This window comes from Molossus molossus, unplaced genomic scaffold (genome assembly GCF_014108415.1).
Source record: "Molossus molossus isolate mMolMol1 unplaced genomic scaffold, mMolMol1.p scaffold_m16_p_1, whole genome shotgun sequence".
NCBI classification, from domain to species: domain Eukaryota; kingdom Metazoa; phylum Chordata; class Mammalia; order Chiroptera; family Molossidae; genus Molossus; species Molossus molossus.
This window is the reverse complement of record NW_023425344.1, coordinates 107,804,551-107,819,156: the sequence shown is the minus strand read 5'-3', so window position 1 is coordinate 107,819,156 and position 14,606 is coordinate 107,804,551. Positions and strand designations below refer to the sequence as shown.

The 14,606-nt window shown below is 40.0% G+C and overlaps 1 protein-coding gene across 1 annotated transcript; it reads right to left on the bottom strand.

Annotated features, from left to right (window-relative positions):
- Nucleotides 1-288: 288 nt before the first annotated feature.
- On the bottom strand, nucleotides 289-11,997 carry LOC118635664 (prothymosin alpha-like). The gene is made up of 4 exons (XM_036270406.1): nucleotides 11,920-11,997; nucleotides 10,224-10,331; nucleotides 7,656-7,742; nucleotides 289-630 (listed from the first exon to the last, which is right to left on the bottom strand). Exons 1-4 carry the CDS (start codon nucleotides 11,995-11,997, stop codon nucleotides 289-291), a joined length of 615 nt encoding a protein of 204 aa, XP_036126299.1.
- Nucleotides 11,998-14,606: the final 2,609 nt, after the last annotated feature.

Below are 14,606 nucleotides of genomic sequence, written 5' to 3'. Positions count from 1 at the left end.
AAATACAAATTTTTCTTTTTAAAGTACTCAAAAAGAAAAAAACAGGGCCTTGGTAGTTTGGGTTCTTTTCCCTCCCCTGTTGCAAATTCACGCTGTGGGTTTGGTTGGGTGGTGGCGAGTGCTGTCACCTGCAGGTGGCGCTGCCCGCGGCGGGCGGACCTCTCCACTGGAAGGTGACCACGTTTAGATCCTGAGACGGGAAGTGGAGGGTGACTAGATCACAGCGGCCTTTGTTTTTTTTGTTTGTTTGTTTGTTTTTAAGTTTAACTTTTCCTTTTTTTTTGCTGTCTAGTCATCCTCATCGGTCTTCTGCTTCCCGGTGTCAACATCGTCATCCTCATCATCTTCAGCTGCCCGTTTGCCCATAGCTGCCTCGGCCTCCTCATCTTCATCCTTTTGCTCATCATCACCTTCCTCCTCCTCCTCCTCCTCCTCCCTTCCTTCTTCATCTGCCTCACTGTCAGCCTCCTGCTCCCCATTTTCCTCACTAGCGTCCCCATTAGCAGCTGCGGCTCTTCCATTCTCTGCCGCCTCCACAACTTCCTTCTCCATGAAGCCCTTGGGGACCCCCGAGCTGTTGTCCACCGCCGCATCTGACACGGTGGGCAGCCGGGATCCGACGCAGCGGGTTGAGAGAGAGAGAGAGAGAGAGAGAGAGAGAGAGAGAGAGCGCGCGAGCTTGAAGGCTCTGGAGAAGAAGCTGCCAGAAGCTGCCGGAATCCGTGGCAGCGGAGGCGCCCGGCCAGCTGAGAGGCAGCCGTAGGAACCACGGTGCAAAGATGGCTTTTCAGAAGGGGAGGGGGCTTTTTTTTAATCCTCACCCGAAGGTATTTTTCTATTTATCATCTGATAGAGTGGGAAGGGGAGGGGGAGGAGGAGAGAGAGAGAAACATCTACCTAAGAGACACACGGATTGGTTGTCTCCCGCACAACCCTGACCAGGGCCCGGGATGAACTGCAACTGAGGTCCGTGCCCTTGACCTAATCGAACCCGAGACTTTGATCTGTGGGTCCACACTCTAACCACTGAGCAAGACTGGCCAGGGCTTCCCTCCTCCTTCACCTCTGCCCAGGCCAAACTGTGAGTGATCTGCACAGCTCAATTGAGACCTGGAAAACTTAGTAACATAATTACTACAGCTGTAAATTATCTTTGTTTCTATAAATGACTGTTGCTTACAAAAACCACAAATAAAGAGGCTTGAAAGGGCCAATAAAGGATTGAAAATAGGACCTAGAAGGAATTTTGTTTAATTAAGATTATTCAGTTTGGAAATAGGAAAAAATAACAAACTGATTGTATACATCTTCTTGGAACGAACAGGAGGTGCCATCCACCTCCGCGGGCTACACGGTGTATATTACTTCATTGTCTCCACACGACCCGGTGATGTACGCAGATTATTCCTCATTCAGACCTGTTGTGAACTGAATTGTGCTCCCGCCCAAAATTCACATTTTGAAGCCCTAACCCCCTGTGATTGTATTTGGAGATGGAGTCTTTAAGAAAGTAGTTAAGGTTAAATGAGGCCATTAGGTAGGCCTACTCGGTTGGTGCCCTTAACAGTGGTTCTCAACCTTCCTAATGCCGCGACCCTTTGATCCAGTTCCTCCTGCACAACCCTGCTCCTCATGTTGTATGTGGGCGAATCTGCATGGGGGCGGACCCGCCTGGAGACAGACAGAGGAGGGTGTCTCGGTTCCTAAGGCCATCGGAAATAAGTGTTTCCCGATGGTCTCAGGCGGCCCCTGTGAAGGGTCGTTCCACCCCCAAAGGGGTCTCGACCCACAGGTTGAGAACCGCTGCCTTAAAAGAAGTGGACGAAACACCAGAGATTTTTTTCTCTGATGCACACGCACCAAGGAAAGGTCATGTCAGGACATAGCAAGAAAGTGGCCTCTGCAAGCTAGGAAGAGAACTCTCAGCAGAAACCACCTTCTGGACTTGATCTGGGACTTCAGCCTCTAGAACTGTGAGGAAACTGCATTGTTGAAGCCACACAGCCTGAAGTATTCTGTTAGGGCAGCCTCCGCAGACTAGTGCAGGCCCGATTTTTCTGATACTTAGATACCAACAAGAATTCCCAAGCTCTGACACTTTAACAAGGGCAGTCCTTGCATTTCTAATATAATGAAAATTTTAGGTGCCACATCAGAAAGCAATTGGTCCTGCTTTGCTGAGAGAATACTGCTACAATCATTTCACGAAACTACAGAAATATTTAAGTAAAAACAGGAGGAAGTGAAAAACAGGTGCTTACCAAGCAGCACAAAAAAATGACTAATTCGAAGCAATTTTAAAACCTACCTCTTTTGTAAAGATTCAAGAGGAAGAATGTGCAAAATTAGTCAATATTTTAAATATTATTGCTTCATTCGTTTACTCAGCACAGATGTACTCTGTACCTGCTATGTGTCAAGCATTATTCTAGGTATTAGCAATTCTGTGTTGAAGGGATTGATCAGCTCCCTACTGTATTGTGGCTCTTATCCTAAAAAAAAAAAATGTATTTGCCTAGAACTTAGATGGATGGGAAGGCAGACTCCTCTGAAAAAGAAAGAAAAAAAAAAAAAAAAAAACAACTTGAGAAAATAAAAGAAATAACACCCTTAATAGAATTCAGTCATTTACTGAGCAAATATTTATTAGTTAACTACTTTAGTCTAGAGAATGAGAGAATGAAGGAAAGATCTGGGAGTTTTAAGGAAGAAAATCGATGCGATATACACATAGATCTTAATAGATGTTTGATTAAAATAAATTTAGAAAGATTGAAATTCCTTGGAATAATTGCCATTGTAAGACGGAATTCACACAATTCGAGGGGGATCCACCCCTCGAAGTATCAAGGTGGGTGTGTTTATCAAGGGCGGTCCTGCCTAAGTCACAGAGCCCACAGCCTCGCGTGGGCAGAGTGAGAAACCACTGGAAGAAGATTTGTTAGCACAAACAGTCACTTCCTTTGTTTATCAATTTTAGCTCTGTGCTAGGCCCTGGGTTCCAGAGAGAAGGACAGCCCGCATCTCCCGAGTTCAAATCCTGTGTCAGGAGGAAGAAAGCTCATAAGGCAGCCAGAGAACCAGACTGCCAGGCTGGGGAGAGGACGAGCAAGGCCCGGGAGGAGCGGGCAGCCCCTGAGCTGAGCGTGGATACGGACGGGTGCAGACGGCCTTCCAGGCAGAAGTCTGAAGTGGACAGGGCTCTAGTCCAAGGCAGACACCCAGGCTGGAGACCTCAGTTGGCACTAAGCCTGGGACAGCCTCAGGCTCCAGACTAACGGTTTTGCATTTTAGCCTAAAGGCAATGGGGAGCCACGGACAGATTTTGAAGAAGAGAGTGCCATGATTACATGTGTGTTTGAGGAACCTTGCAAGAAGCCACAGAAGAACAGCTTGGGAGGGAGAAGAGACAGAACTGTGGCAGGTGAGAACAGTCCAAGCAAGGGACAGAAAGGGCCTGCATTAAGGATGTGACAAGAAAGATAAGGTGCAAAGCACCATGATATGCATTCTTGGATATACAAAAACCAAATTGGAAAAGACATGAATAATCTTCATCTTCATGAATGTAGAGAGGTAGAACACATACCATGGGACATGCTAATTAAAACCAAAGCGTGGACCGTGCTGTGTGACATGAGCAGTACAGATAATAGTGCTATCGTGCAAAGCACTGTCATGGTTGAGAGAGATCTCTGGAGCTGGGGTCTGAGTGTGCGTCTAGGATCAGGGGCCGGGGACGTCATTCACAGATAGTGTGAGTTGTTCCAAACAAGAGGAATGACTCACGTAAAAGCCCAGAACAGAGCATGTTGGCCAGGCCTGAAAGAAATGAAAGAATAGTGTTGAAGGCAGTGACAGATGAGGTGAAAAATAATTTAGAAGCAGATTGTGGAGGGTCCTTAGAGTCAGAATTAAAGGGCTTAAGGGATTAGGCTTGATCCTCTTCAAAGTGGAGGTCCAAGGAAAAATTTTTAGTGGGTCATAATTAGGGTCTTGATGAAACAGATATTTTGGAAAGTCATATGGTGACAGTGTTGAAGATACAATGGAAGGAACAGAAAGAGCCTGGGAGGAGATAAGGCCAATTAAGAGGCTCTGCAGAAACTCAGGCAGGATAAGGGCCTGAACACCGTGGGACTGAAAAGGAAGGAATGGGTAAAAGGGATTTCACAAAAGACGATCTTCAGCAATCATTTGCTGGATCCTTAATCTTTGTTTCCAAAAAGAAGTCATACGTGTTAATTCTTTTATTATGGGGCCCTTGCCAAGGCTCTCCTTCAGACAATGCCATTTTATAACCACAACTCTTGTACTTGCCATGCACAAGTAATTACTGGTCTGGGATGTATTTGTTTCTTTAAGTGACTGTGGCTAAAAAATTGAGGATAAAAAGAAGAGATCAACCTTTGAAGTTCTGCCCTAGGTGGAAAAATAAAGCAAAACCAGGTGTTAGGGAAACCACAGATTTGGAAATAAGAAAGGACCACGAGGTAATTTTCCGTACATTTTTCTCATGAAAGTATAAGTATTCCTCATAGAAATACTTTCCCCGAGGAGAGGTTGTTCAGGGGCTCTAATGAGACTGGATATGTCAAAGTGTTTGAAAGGAATAAGCATCCATACACGTGTTAGGTATTAGAAGGAAAATGCATGTTATTGCCCTATCACTTTCTCTGACACAGTTGATCTTTGCTTTAAAATAATGCTGCTGACCCACTATCACTCTAGAATGCATGAGAGCCACCGGTTGAGATAAGCTGGAGATAAAGTTTGATCCATTAAAGTAACATGTAAATTTACTATGTGAAAATAATAGACTTCAAGGGCTTAAATGGAAACCACTGACCTCATAACCAATCGTCTATGCTAATCAACCCAGTTTCGAGTTATAACAAAAATACCATCCCATTCTCCTTTCAAACGATTTATTGTACTAGATTTTACTACTCAAAATTAGAAGATTTCTTGTAAGTTTTCATTAGTTATAAAACTGTTAGGCTTCTTGTATAAAGGAACCAAATTAAGAATTTTTTTTAAATTTTAACATTAAATGACTTTCTAACTTTTACTTTTCATGCCTCAAAAAACAAACAAACAAACAAACAAAAACAAACTTTGTAAATGTTTGCTGAATATGAAGAGAAAGACAAATCCTGTGTCAGTTGTTCGGGTTCATATAAGATCTAATTGCCTCATACACCCTAATTGTGCCACCAGTTTACAATTAGCATGCATTTCTCATGCATGAGTTGACCCAATTACATAACAAATTTTGCCGTTGGGGATTTCTCTTGACTGCTTGTCTCTGTCCACCATACAACTCAATTTCACACTGTCAGCAGCCTGAACATGACCACAGTCAGTCTCTGTCAAAATGATTTATTTAAATGACAAACAGAGACCAGATCTCTGGATAGTGCTCCCTACCTTCATCCTCACCCTTACACTCAACCTAACTTGGAATCAAATCTTTTAACAGTCCATAGACACTGCTATTCAATTACTAGGCCATGTTTACCTCCAATAATCTAATAATTTTTAAGTTAACTCACAAAGTCTTAGGGAACAAAATCAACGGTATCCACGTGAGCTTATTAATGAGCACATAATTTATTTTGCATTCTAAGACATCAATGAAAAATTATGTAGCCACATAAAAACAGTAAAAATAATTACATTTCAATATCAAATTACAGAGACACTCTTTTTTGCATAATGTGTTTTCAAAAGACTTCAATCTTAGCTTTTCTTGTAAAGTAAGTAAGTGTTTCTTAAGAATGGGTATGCAAAACTGAAAATGGGAGTAAAACAGGTATTCGGGAAATAGGAAAGATAACGAAAATTATAGATACTGACAGGGTAAAGGAAAGAATATAGAGCAGGTGAAAATACTATTGTCTGTGTCATTAGTGATCTAAGGAAAGGGGTTCTAGAGATTCCCACTGAAGCCAATGCACACAGGCACATGCACACATACACACAGACACGCACAATGATTTCTTGTGTATTGGGGAACAGGAACAAATCCTGACAAATCACATAATGGTACACTTAGTCAGTCTGTAAGATACGAGATTTGTCATCTGGGTTTTTTTTCCCTTCCCCTTCATAAACTATTTCTCTGCCACCTGAAATAAATTTTAAAATAAGCATTTAAATTTTATCTACAACACAAAGGTTGTAAAAGTCTCTCGAAATTGGGCTCTACCATTTTATTTCACAATGAATCCACAGACTGTCTCGGCTAATTGAAAGTGCAGCTTATATTAGTGTGTAAGCAGGCAGAATGAAATACATCAATAACCTTCTCAAGGCTGGATGAGTCCCTCAGATGTCGGCCGTGATTCGGCCTTGCTCCCTGCTGCTGGTTCCCAGAATGCACTGCTTCTAAACGTGAAGGTGGTAATCATCTGAATTAGAAACAGCCTTTCCAATTACCCACACAAGCTAGAGCTATAAGGACAACAGAGAAAAAAAAAGGTTTTTAAAAATGTCCAAAGGCACAGAAATTCCTCAATTCACATTTTTACATTGTCTTTTAAGAACATTTTCCTAAAATATCACTAAGTAAAAAAAAAAAAATGTGGAGATACATTTGGATATTTCTGTCATTTGTGAATTTATGCCCTAGAATTGGGCTGGGAAGGAAGAATGGGGGGAGGCAATAAGACATCTTCTGGAATTTCATGGAAAAAATTTTTTATTTGGGTATCAGGTCTGTTTCTTTCCAACCATTCAGTACATTCTGTAATCCGGCCTCTTTTCTTGTTCTTTCTGCAGCTCTACTGAGTAATATAGCAGAAGAATTTTAAATTGCAGCATTTAATAAATCTCCCAGGTTCAGAAGGTTGTCATTATAGACCTCAAAAGAAGTCAAGGCTAAACCCACTCTCATCTTCTCATTACACACAATTTCAAATTTACAGTTGTATTTTATCCCACACCTCACGAACATATGCAGACTGAGTGGGCATTTCCAAATGATTTTAAATCCCAGACAAATGATTATGAGAGTGTGTGAAAAAATTCCATGTAACTGACGCAGACACAAGCAATCAAAAATGCCCATTCATCCATAACGTATTACCCAAAACACCTAGGAGTTGTCATTAAATCCCTTGTTTTATGTCTTCATACTTTCTTTAGTCCAAAAGGGATTAGAAGCAGCTTAAAAAGATCCAGACAGATTGAGCAAAAAAAAAAAAAAGAGGAGGAAGAAAGAAAAAAACTCACGGACAGGGATAACAGTGTAGTGATTGCTGATTGCCGGGGGGCGGGGTGGGGGAGGGTATAGAGGGGAATAAATATTGATGGAAGGAGACTTGACTTGAGGTGATGAACACATAATACAGTGTACAGATGATGTGTTGTGAAATTGTGCACCTGATACCTGTATAATTTTGTTAACCAGTGTCACCCAATAAATTCAATAAAAAGATCCAGACATCATTCATATAAAGTAAAAACCAGTATGAAAATGAAGCAAATGGAAAAATAAATACTGTGAAGACCCTGGCTTAATTAACCCACCTACGTCATCCTGTAGTGAAGCTGGAGCTCGGATCTTGTATCCCTTATTATTTCCAGGATGAGCATCCCAGCACGTCCTGCAGAAAGAGTCTGGTGTCTGTCCAGTCTGGCCATTTTCTCACCTTCTTCATCTCAAAACAGACACAGTCCAGGCCACTGTCAAAATATCTGTCTGGCTTTGGCCAATATATTTCAGTGTTTGGGTTTATCTGAAAGTAATGTGGAAAATTGAACTAGCCAACATACTAACTTTCAGATTAGCCCATGCTTCTCATAGAAAAAAGATCTTTGGCTAATATGGAAAACCCCATGAGGTCACGGAAAAAGTTCATAAAGTTGCAGCCTTTATAAATGAATAATAAATTCAGTAGACCTCAGAATATTTAACAGTTTCCCTTCTTCAAGAGTAAATCCTAACAGTAATATTATGAAATCTATATTTTTTACTACTATCCAAATATTAATATACCTCATCATATTAAAAGTACTACTTGCAAGACTGCTATGGTTGCTAATATCAAGACAGTTGCAAAAAGGTGAAGATATCTAAATTATATGTGTTTAAAAATCAGCATTGTCTAATTATAGGCTTAATCTACATAATATTCTTATATACTGTTATGTATATGATATACATTTCTATATACATACCTGTGTTATAAGGGTTTTTGCATAATGAAGAATGGATCTGTAAACAGCCTCTGGTATTGAATAAAATGTATATTCCTGCTAATGATAAAGGTTGGTGGAATGATCAGTTCTTTTCTTATTAAATATAAATATTGACTTAATTTGAATATAAATTAAAAGGCTTACCTTTTAATCCATTGCAATCCTGATGTTAGCTGTCGTGTGGCTGTCTTAAGTAGAAATGTTTAGCTCTTTCTGAAATAAGTTTCTGTGATAGTTGAAGATTTATAGCTTTGTTTTGTGCAGCATTATTTTTATTTGTTTTAATGACAGTTCCCCAAAACTATTGTGAAAAATGAAACGCTACTGAATGTAATTTCCAGGGGAATATATCTTTAATTTGTATTTTAAAAAGCAAAAATAGGTTTTGATTTAAGGAAAGAATGAAGAAAAAAACAGATGAGGAGGGTGATCTCCAGTATTCATGAGTGGGGCTTGTTTAGATTGGGTAGAAAAACTGAGGGACAGAAGCCATGAATCCTTCAATTCAGCCCTTTCTCCTGAAGGGAAGAAAAGTCCTTCCAAAAGCAAAATGTCCATTTAAAGAGCAAACAATGGGTAAACATTAGGAGATATGAAAAAATTAAAAAGTATCTATTTTGCCTCCTCTCACACCCTAAATGTTTTTCAAACATCATTCTGTTTTCGAATTTTTGACAAATAAAATTCTTCCTAAAATTATGTACTATTCTATCTTTAAACTGTCACTATATATATATGTAATATATGATCATGTTATATATATATGTATGTATATATATGTATATATATAAAATATATATGTATATATAATGATGATAGCCAAATATCAGTGAGTTTAAAACCATTTGCTAATTAAACAATTCTTGGAAATTATGGCTACATAACATAACATTTAGATATACAAAGTTTGGCTACTATATGGTGACACACAACATAAACTTCTCATGGAAAATGTATATTTGCACATACTTTTAAATCATGTACACAGTTGTTAATTTTCATTCATATTTACTCTTGAATACCTACCATTGAACTAATTTTTTTCTGAATGAAACATATTTTAACAGACTTTATATAATAATTTGGAAGAAATATAATCACAGACATAAATTACAAAAGGTAAGAACAGCTGTTTATTCACCTTTAATTAGTACTGAATTAACACTTCAATACCTAATATGCTTTGAACTTGTTAGGCCCAATTTTCTTTTTCAAAAAAAATATACATTACTGAACAAGATGCAGCTTTCAAATTCAAAGCAACTTCATATGTAAATGTTTATTTCAAAAATTAGATGTAATACTTCATTTCTACAAATATCTAATTTAAAGTATGAAATCTTATATACACATAATTAGCAAATAAGAGATTTCTCAAAATACTTGACCTTATATGTATATTTCTGTATGCTTATCCACAGCATCAGTAAATAAATAAATGTCAGGCTTTTTAACTTAATTATGAAAGTCCTATTTTGGAAGAATTCAAAAGCTAAGAATCATTCAAAATGAAATAAGATGTTAAATTACAATAACTTTCTTTATTAAGATTTTTTTAATCCCCACTCGAGGACTTTTTTTTCCATTTTTTGTTCAGATAGAGAGGGAGGGAGAGAGAGAGAAACATCAACGTGAAAGGTACACATCGAGTGGCTGCCACCCGCACAACCCACTAGGGCCAGGGACAAACTGCCCTTAGCAGGAACCAAACCCGAACCGAACCCAAACTGAACCCAGGTCTCTCTGGACCGCAGGCCGACTCTTTAACTGCTGAGCCAAACAGGCCAGGGCTACAATAGCTTCTTTTAAGCTAAAGAAGTATAGTCATTGTCATGTCAGGGCCTAGATAGCTGTGATGAAGTCAAAGAGGAGGAATTTCACAGCTGAGCTTGGCCTATTTTAGGAGTACATTGAGTGCTGTTTACATACCAAAGCAACACAAACACTTCCCAGTCACCTATTCTCACTTCTCACTCAGAAACCCAAGTCAGTGCTATCACATCATGAGCATCACCTACATTACTGATTTGTTCCTGAGTCCTCTTCAGCCTCTGTAGTTCAGGCGTGTCGGTAACGATGCTGAAGCCCCTTCCTTTGCTTTCTTCAAAATCTCTTTTGTACTTGACCTAACAGGAGGGGGACAAAAAAAAGAAAAAGGAAACTAAACGGAGGAGTCACAAACCCCAGTCAGGATAGACCAGGGCCCAAAAAGCTGCTGACACTTGGAGGCAGTACCTCCAGACACAGCTTATCTGCAAGCGCACAGCGAGAGGCCAGGGCACAGCCAGACCACATGGTTGGTATCCCAGCCCCTGGGCTCACTGTGTGATCTTAGGCAAGTTATGTAACCACTCTGTACCTCAGGGGTCTCATCCATAAAATGGCAACAATAACAATATTTAAATAGTGCTATTTAATAGTTCCTAAGGATAGGATCAAGTCCACTAATACAGTTCTTGTATCTAGCCAACCGCAAGCAAGCAAGTGCTCCGTAATAGTGATTATGATCATCATCATCAATAGTTATACTACTGCTAAAGAAAAGGAAAAAAGAAAACCATGGTAAAAGAAAGCTTGACCTTCTGCTCCTGTACCTGTTTTGTCAGTGACAAAGCATTCTTTTGAGCCTGGACAGCAATATGAAGGAGGAAAACGTACGGAGTCATCAAGAGCCAGCCCCGTCCTTACAAAGTTTTCATACGGCAAGGCATGTGGATATGATTACACACTGTTATATTGCTAAATGTCAAGTATGTAAATGCTTATGGAAGTATTTATAATGTAGGCCACACCTCGAGATTAAAAGGCTTCAAGCGCATACCTTTAGCAAACTGTGTGCTGAGGTACCTAAGATTTTTTTTTCACTGTTTAAATACACTTTGTTTCTAATTACAACCCAGTGAAGCTGAATTTTACAGTTTCCTCGAGGGACTGAAATAGCTAACGCTTAATCTTACTAGAGCCCCATCTCCTGTTATTAGCATGATGCTAATAACTGTCACACCAGTTAAATATTCTGCTTGTCAGTGACTGAGATGGTTATATCACTCGGACTGTTCTCGCTTCTTTAAAAGCCTAAATACTAAGAAATATGAAAACACAGTTTCACTCACCCATTTTACATTCATAATTATCAGTTTCAAATTAAAACTTTTATTCATGATTAACATTTAGAATGGCTAATAAAAATATGATTCAGTAAGTGTAACTTTCACTACAAAGTGTAAAAGTTTACTTAGTTGAGCATGGAATGACTGTTTTTGTTGGGTTCTATCTGTATTTAAATGTCCGGTTATCTCAGGTATGGCTGTCCTCGAGACTACTGGAAGATTTCCTTTTACTTGAAAAGATTGGTAGAAAAAAGAAAAAAAATCCCAGATGACAACAAATAGAAAGATATAGATACTCTCCTTACTTTCAGCTTTAAAATATCTTAATTTAAGATAGTAAAATAGTAGAAGTAAGAAAGATGACAAGGTTATGATAGCAACAGGCATGAAGAAGTAAGAAGAAAAAACTATAAGCCCGTTTCTAACATCATTAATGCCAATTTCAGAGAAAGCACAATCACATACTCTTTCTGGGATTAGTTTGTTTTAGTGGTTATTTGCAAAGAAAAACCATTAAATCCCAGAATCGTAGGTTTTACCTTGATTACCACTAAACAGCCCTTTCCATGTTCACACAACACATAAGAGCCATGATTCGGCTTGCCTCGAATACACAGAAGAGGACACAATCATCTTCGTGAGTGGTCTGCAGAGTTTCAGAAGATGTGTCATCCTTTCTCATGGTGTGATCCACAACCAAACCTCGGAGTCTCAGCACCAGGTCAGGCACCGACCCACCCAGACCCTCCCTACAGCACACAGGGAGCCACGAGCCATCAGTCAGTGCCTGTTTCCCATGCTTCCACCCACTTAAACCCTAGCTCTCTGCTAGGTCTAGAATACATGGAACTTGGTGACAAGGTCAAAATCTTATTCATCTTGGTGATCCCAGAACCTAGCATAACACCTGTGGGAGTTGATTAACAAATGACTATGAAAGAGAAAGAGTGAGGGAGAAAGGGAGCGAGAATGAAAAGGGATGGAAACAGAGAGGGAGAAAGTCTGGCCCAGTTCCAGACGTGAGAGAGGAACCTCACATTCAGGAACTGGAAAATGGATCCATTTTGCTGCAGCATCTGGTGAAGGGGAAAGACCCAGGACATAAGCTAAGAAGCCCGGATCTAGACCAGACTTGGAAAGAAATTGCTGGCCACAGTTCCTGTCTTAATCCATCCAGGCTGCTACAATAAAAATGCCATAGACAGGAGGGCTTACAAACAGCAGCAATGTATCTTTCATAGTTCTGTAGGCGGGGAAGTCCAAAACCCAGGCGCTGACCAACTGGGTGTCTGGTGAAAGCCTGCTTCCTGGTTCGTAGACCACTGTAACCCCAATGGTGGAAGGGGTAGGGGGTTCTGTGGGGTCTCTTTTAGGAGGATACTAATCCCATTCTGAAGGTCTCCACCCTCATGACCTAATTACCTCCAAAAGACCCCACACACACATGCTTCCTAATACTGTCATATTGGGGATTAGGTCTCAACATAAGAATCTGGGGAGGAGGTGTGGGGGGAACACACACATTCAGTCCATAGCAAGCACTTTGATACATAAGCATTCAACATTAACTCAACAGTACTCACTGAACCTCATATAAACTTCTCTTAGAAACTCCTCTCTCCTCAATGAAAATGCCTTTTCTTTCCTTATGCTTCAGGACTGGATACAAAATTATCATCATCTTTGGTCCCTTGTCTACCCTCCTGTTAAAAATCACTTCATGATGATCCCAGGAATAACAATGATGGATTCTCAGAACGCCACTCTCCGGAATCTCCTCCTCAAATGTTTATTTATTCAGTCTTTGATCTTCCAAAAATATTTGTTGAGCACATACTATGTGCCAAGTACTCTTCCAGGTGTGGGAACAATGAAGAAAAAAAAAAAAAGAGTCAACAATCCCACTCCTCATGAAGCTTACATTACAGTGAGAGAAATAGAAAAGACACACGATCTATATAAGTTGAATAAACAGTATGTTAGTGGTAAGTCCAAGAGAAAATAAAGCTAGAAAGGAAGTGAGAAGGGTTAGGAATGCTGCTCTTTTTAAAATTTAATTTATTGGGGTCACATAGATTAATAAAATTATACAGGTTTCAGGTTTACAATTCTACAATACATCATCTGTATATTGCATTGTGTATCCACCAAGTCAAGTCTCCTTCCATCACTACCATCTCCTTTTTACCTTCTTCAACCTCCCCCGACTTCCCCTTCCCTCTGGCAATCACCATACTATTATATGAGTCTATGAGTCTTTCTTTTTTTCCTTTGCTTAATTTGTTCACCCTTCTCACCCAGCCTCCAGCCTCCTCCCCCCCCCCAGGGTAGTCAGGGAAGGCCCCATGAAAAGGTGATATTTTAGTAAGATGTAAAGGATGTGAGGACTGTACACAGAGCAGCAACATGCCGGACTTCTGGTTTACTAGGCTCTTTTTGGCCGCTGTATTGATCAACTGAAGTGATCAGGACAGAAGAAGGAGACCAGTTAGGGGGCAGATCATTTTGTTCCTTCTTCCTCAGTTAGCCACTATTAAAGCATCATCTGAAGACCAAAAAGACAGAGAGAGTCCTTGGGCTCAGCCCTGGACTGCAGCCGTGCCAGCCAGGTGAGCTGGATACTCTTGTCAGAACCGGCTGGGAAGAAACCTGGAGAAGGGAGTACAGAATCAAGATGCACTGAGTTCAGAAAGAGAAGGCACTCTACCTGGAAAGTAATGCAGTCTTTGTTTCTCATGGGCTTATCCCTTCAAAAATGAATAAAGGCACATTGAAAATGCATTCTTTTTTTTTTTTTAATTTATTTATTTATTTTTGTTACAGATGTTTCTCCTTTTCCCCCCACTGATTTGCCCCTCCCCCTCCCTTCCTGCCCTATCCCCAGCTTTGTTGTCCATGTGCATTGTTCATGAATACATGCATATAAGTTCTGTGGTTTATCTCTCCCTCACCTCCCACCATTCTGGGGATTGTCAGTCTGTGCCCCACTTCCACCTTTCTGGGACTACCCCATTCCTCAGACTGTTATGTTCATTATATTCCACAAATAAGTGAGATCATATGATACTTGTCATTCTCTGTTTGGCTTGTTTTGCTTAGGATAATACTTTCCAGGTCCCTCCATGTAGTCTCAAAGGATAAAAGATCTTTCTTTCTTACAGCTGCATAGTACTCCATTGTGTATATGTACCACTGCTTTTTTATCCATTCATCTACTGATGGACACTTGGGCTGTTTCCAGATCTTAGCTATTGTAAATAGTGCTGCTACAAACATGGGGGTACATATATT

What these genes read in the sequence shown, in the direction of transcription:
- LOC118635664 (XM_036270406.1), bottom strand. Translation starts at nt 11,997, where the DNA reads ATGAGAAAGGATGACACATCTTCTGAAACTCTGCAGACCACTCACGAA. An exon ending in CTCAGGAACAAATCAGTAAT is followed by an intron (nt 7,743 to 10,223) that starts GTAGGTGATGCT and finishes CATTACTTTCAG; the next exon opens with ATAAACCCAAACACTGAAAT. An exon ending in TCTGTTTTGAGATGAAGAAG is followed by an intron (nt 631 to 7,655) that starts GTGAGAAAATGG and finishes CTCTCTCTCTCA; the next exon opens with ACCCGCTGCGTCGGATCCCG.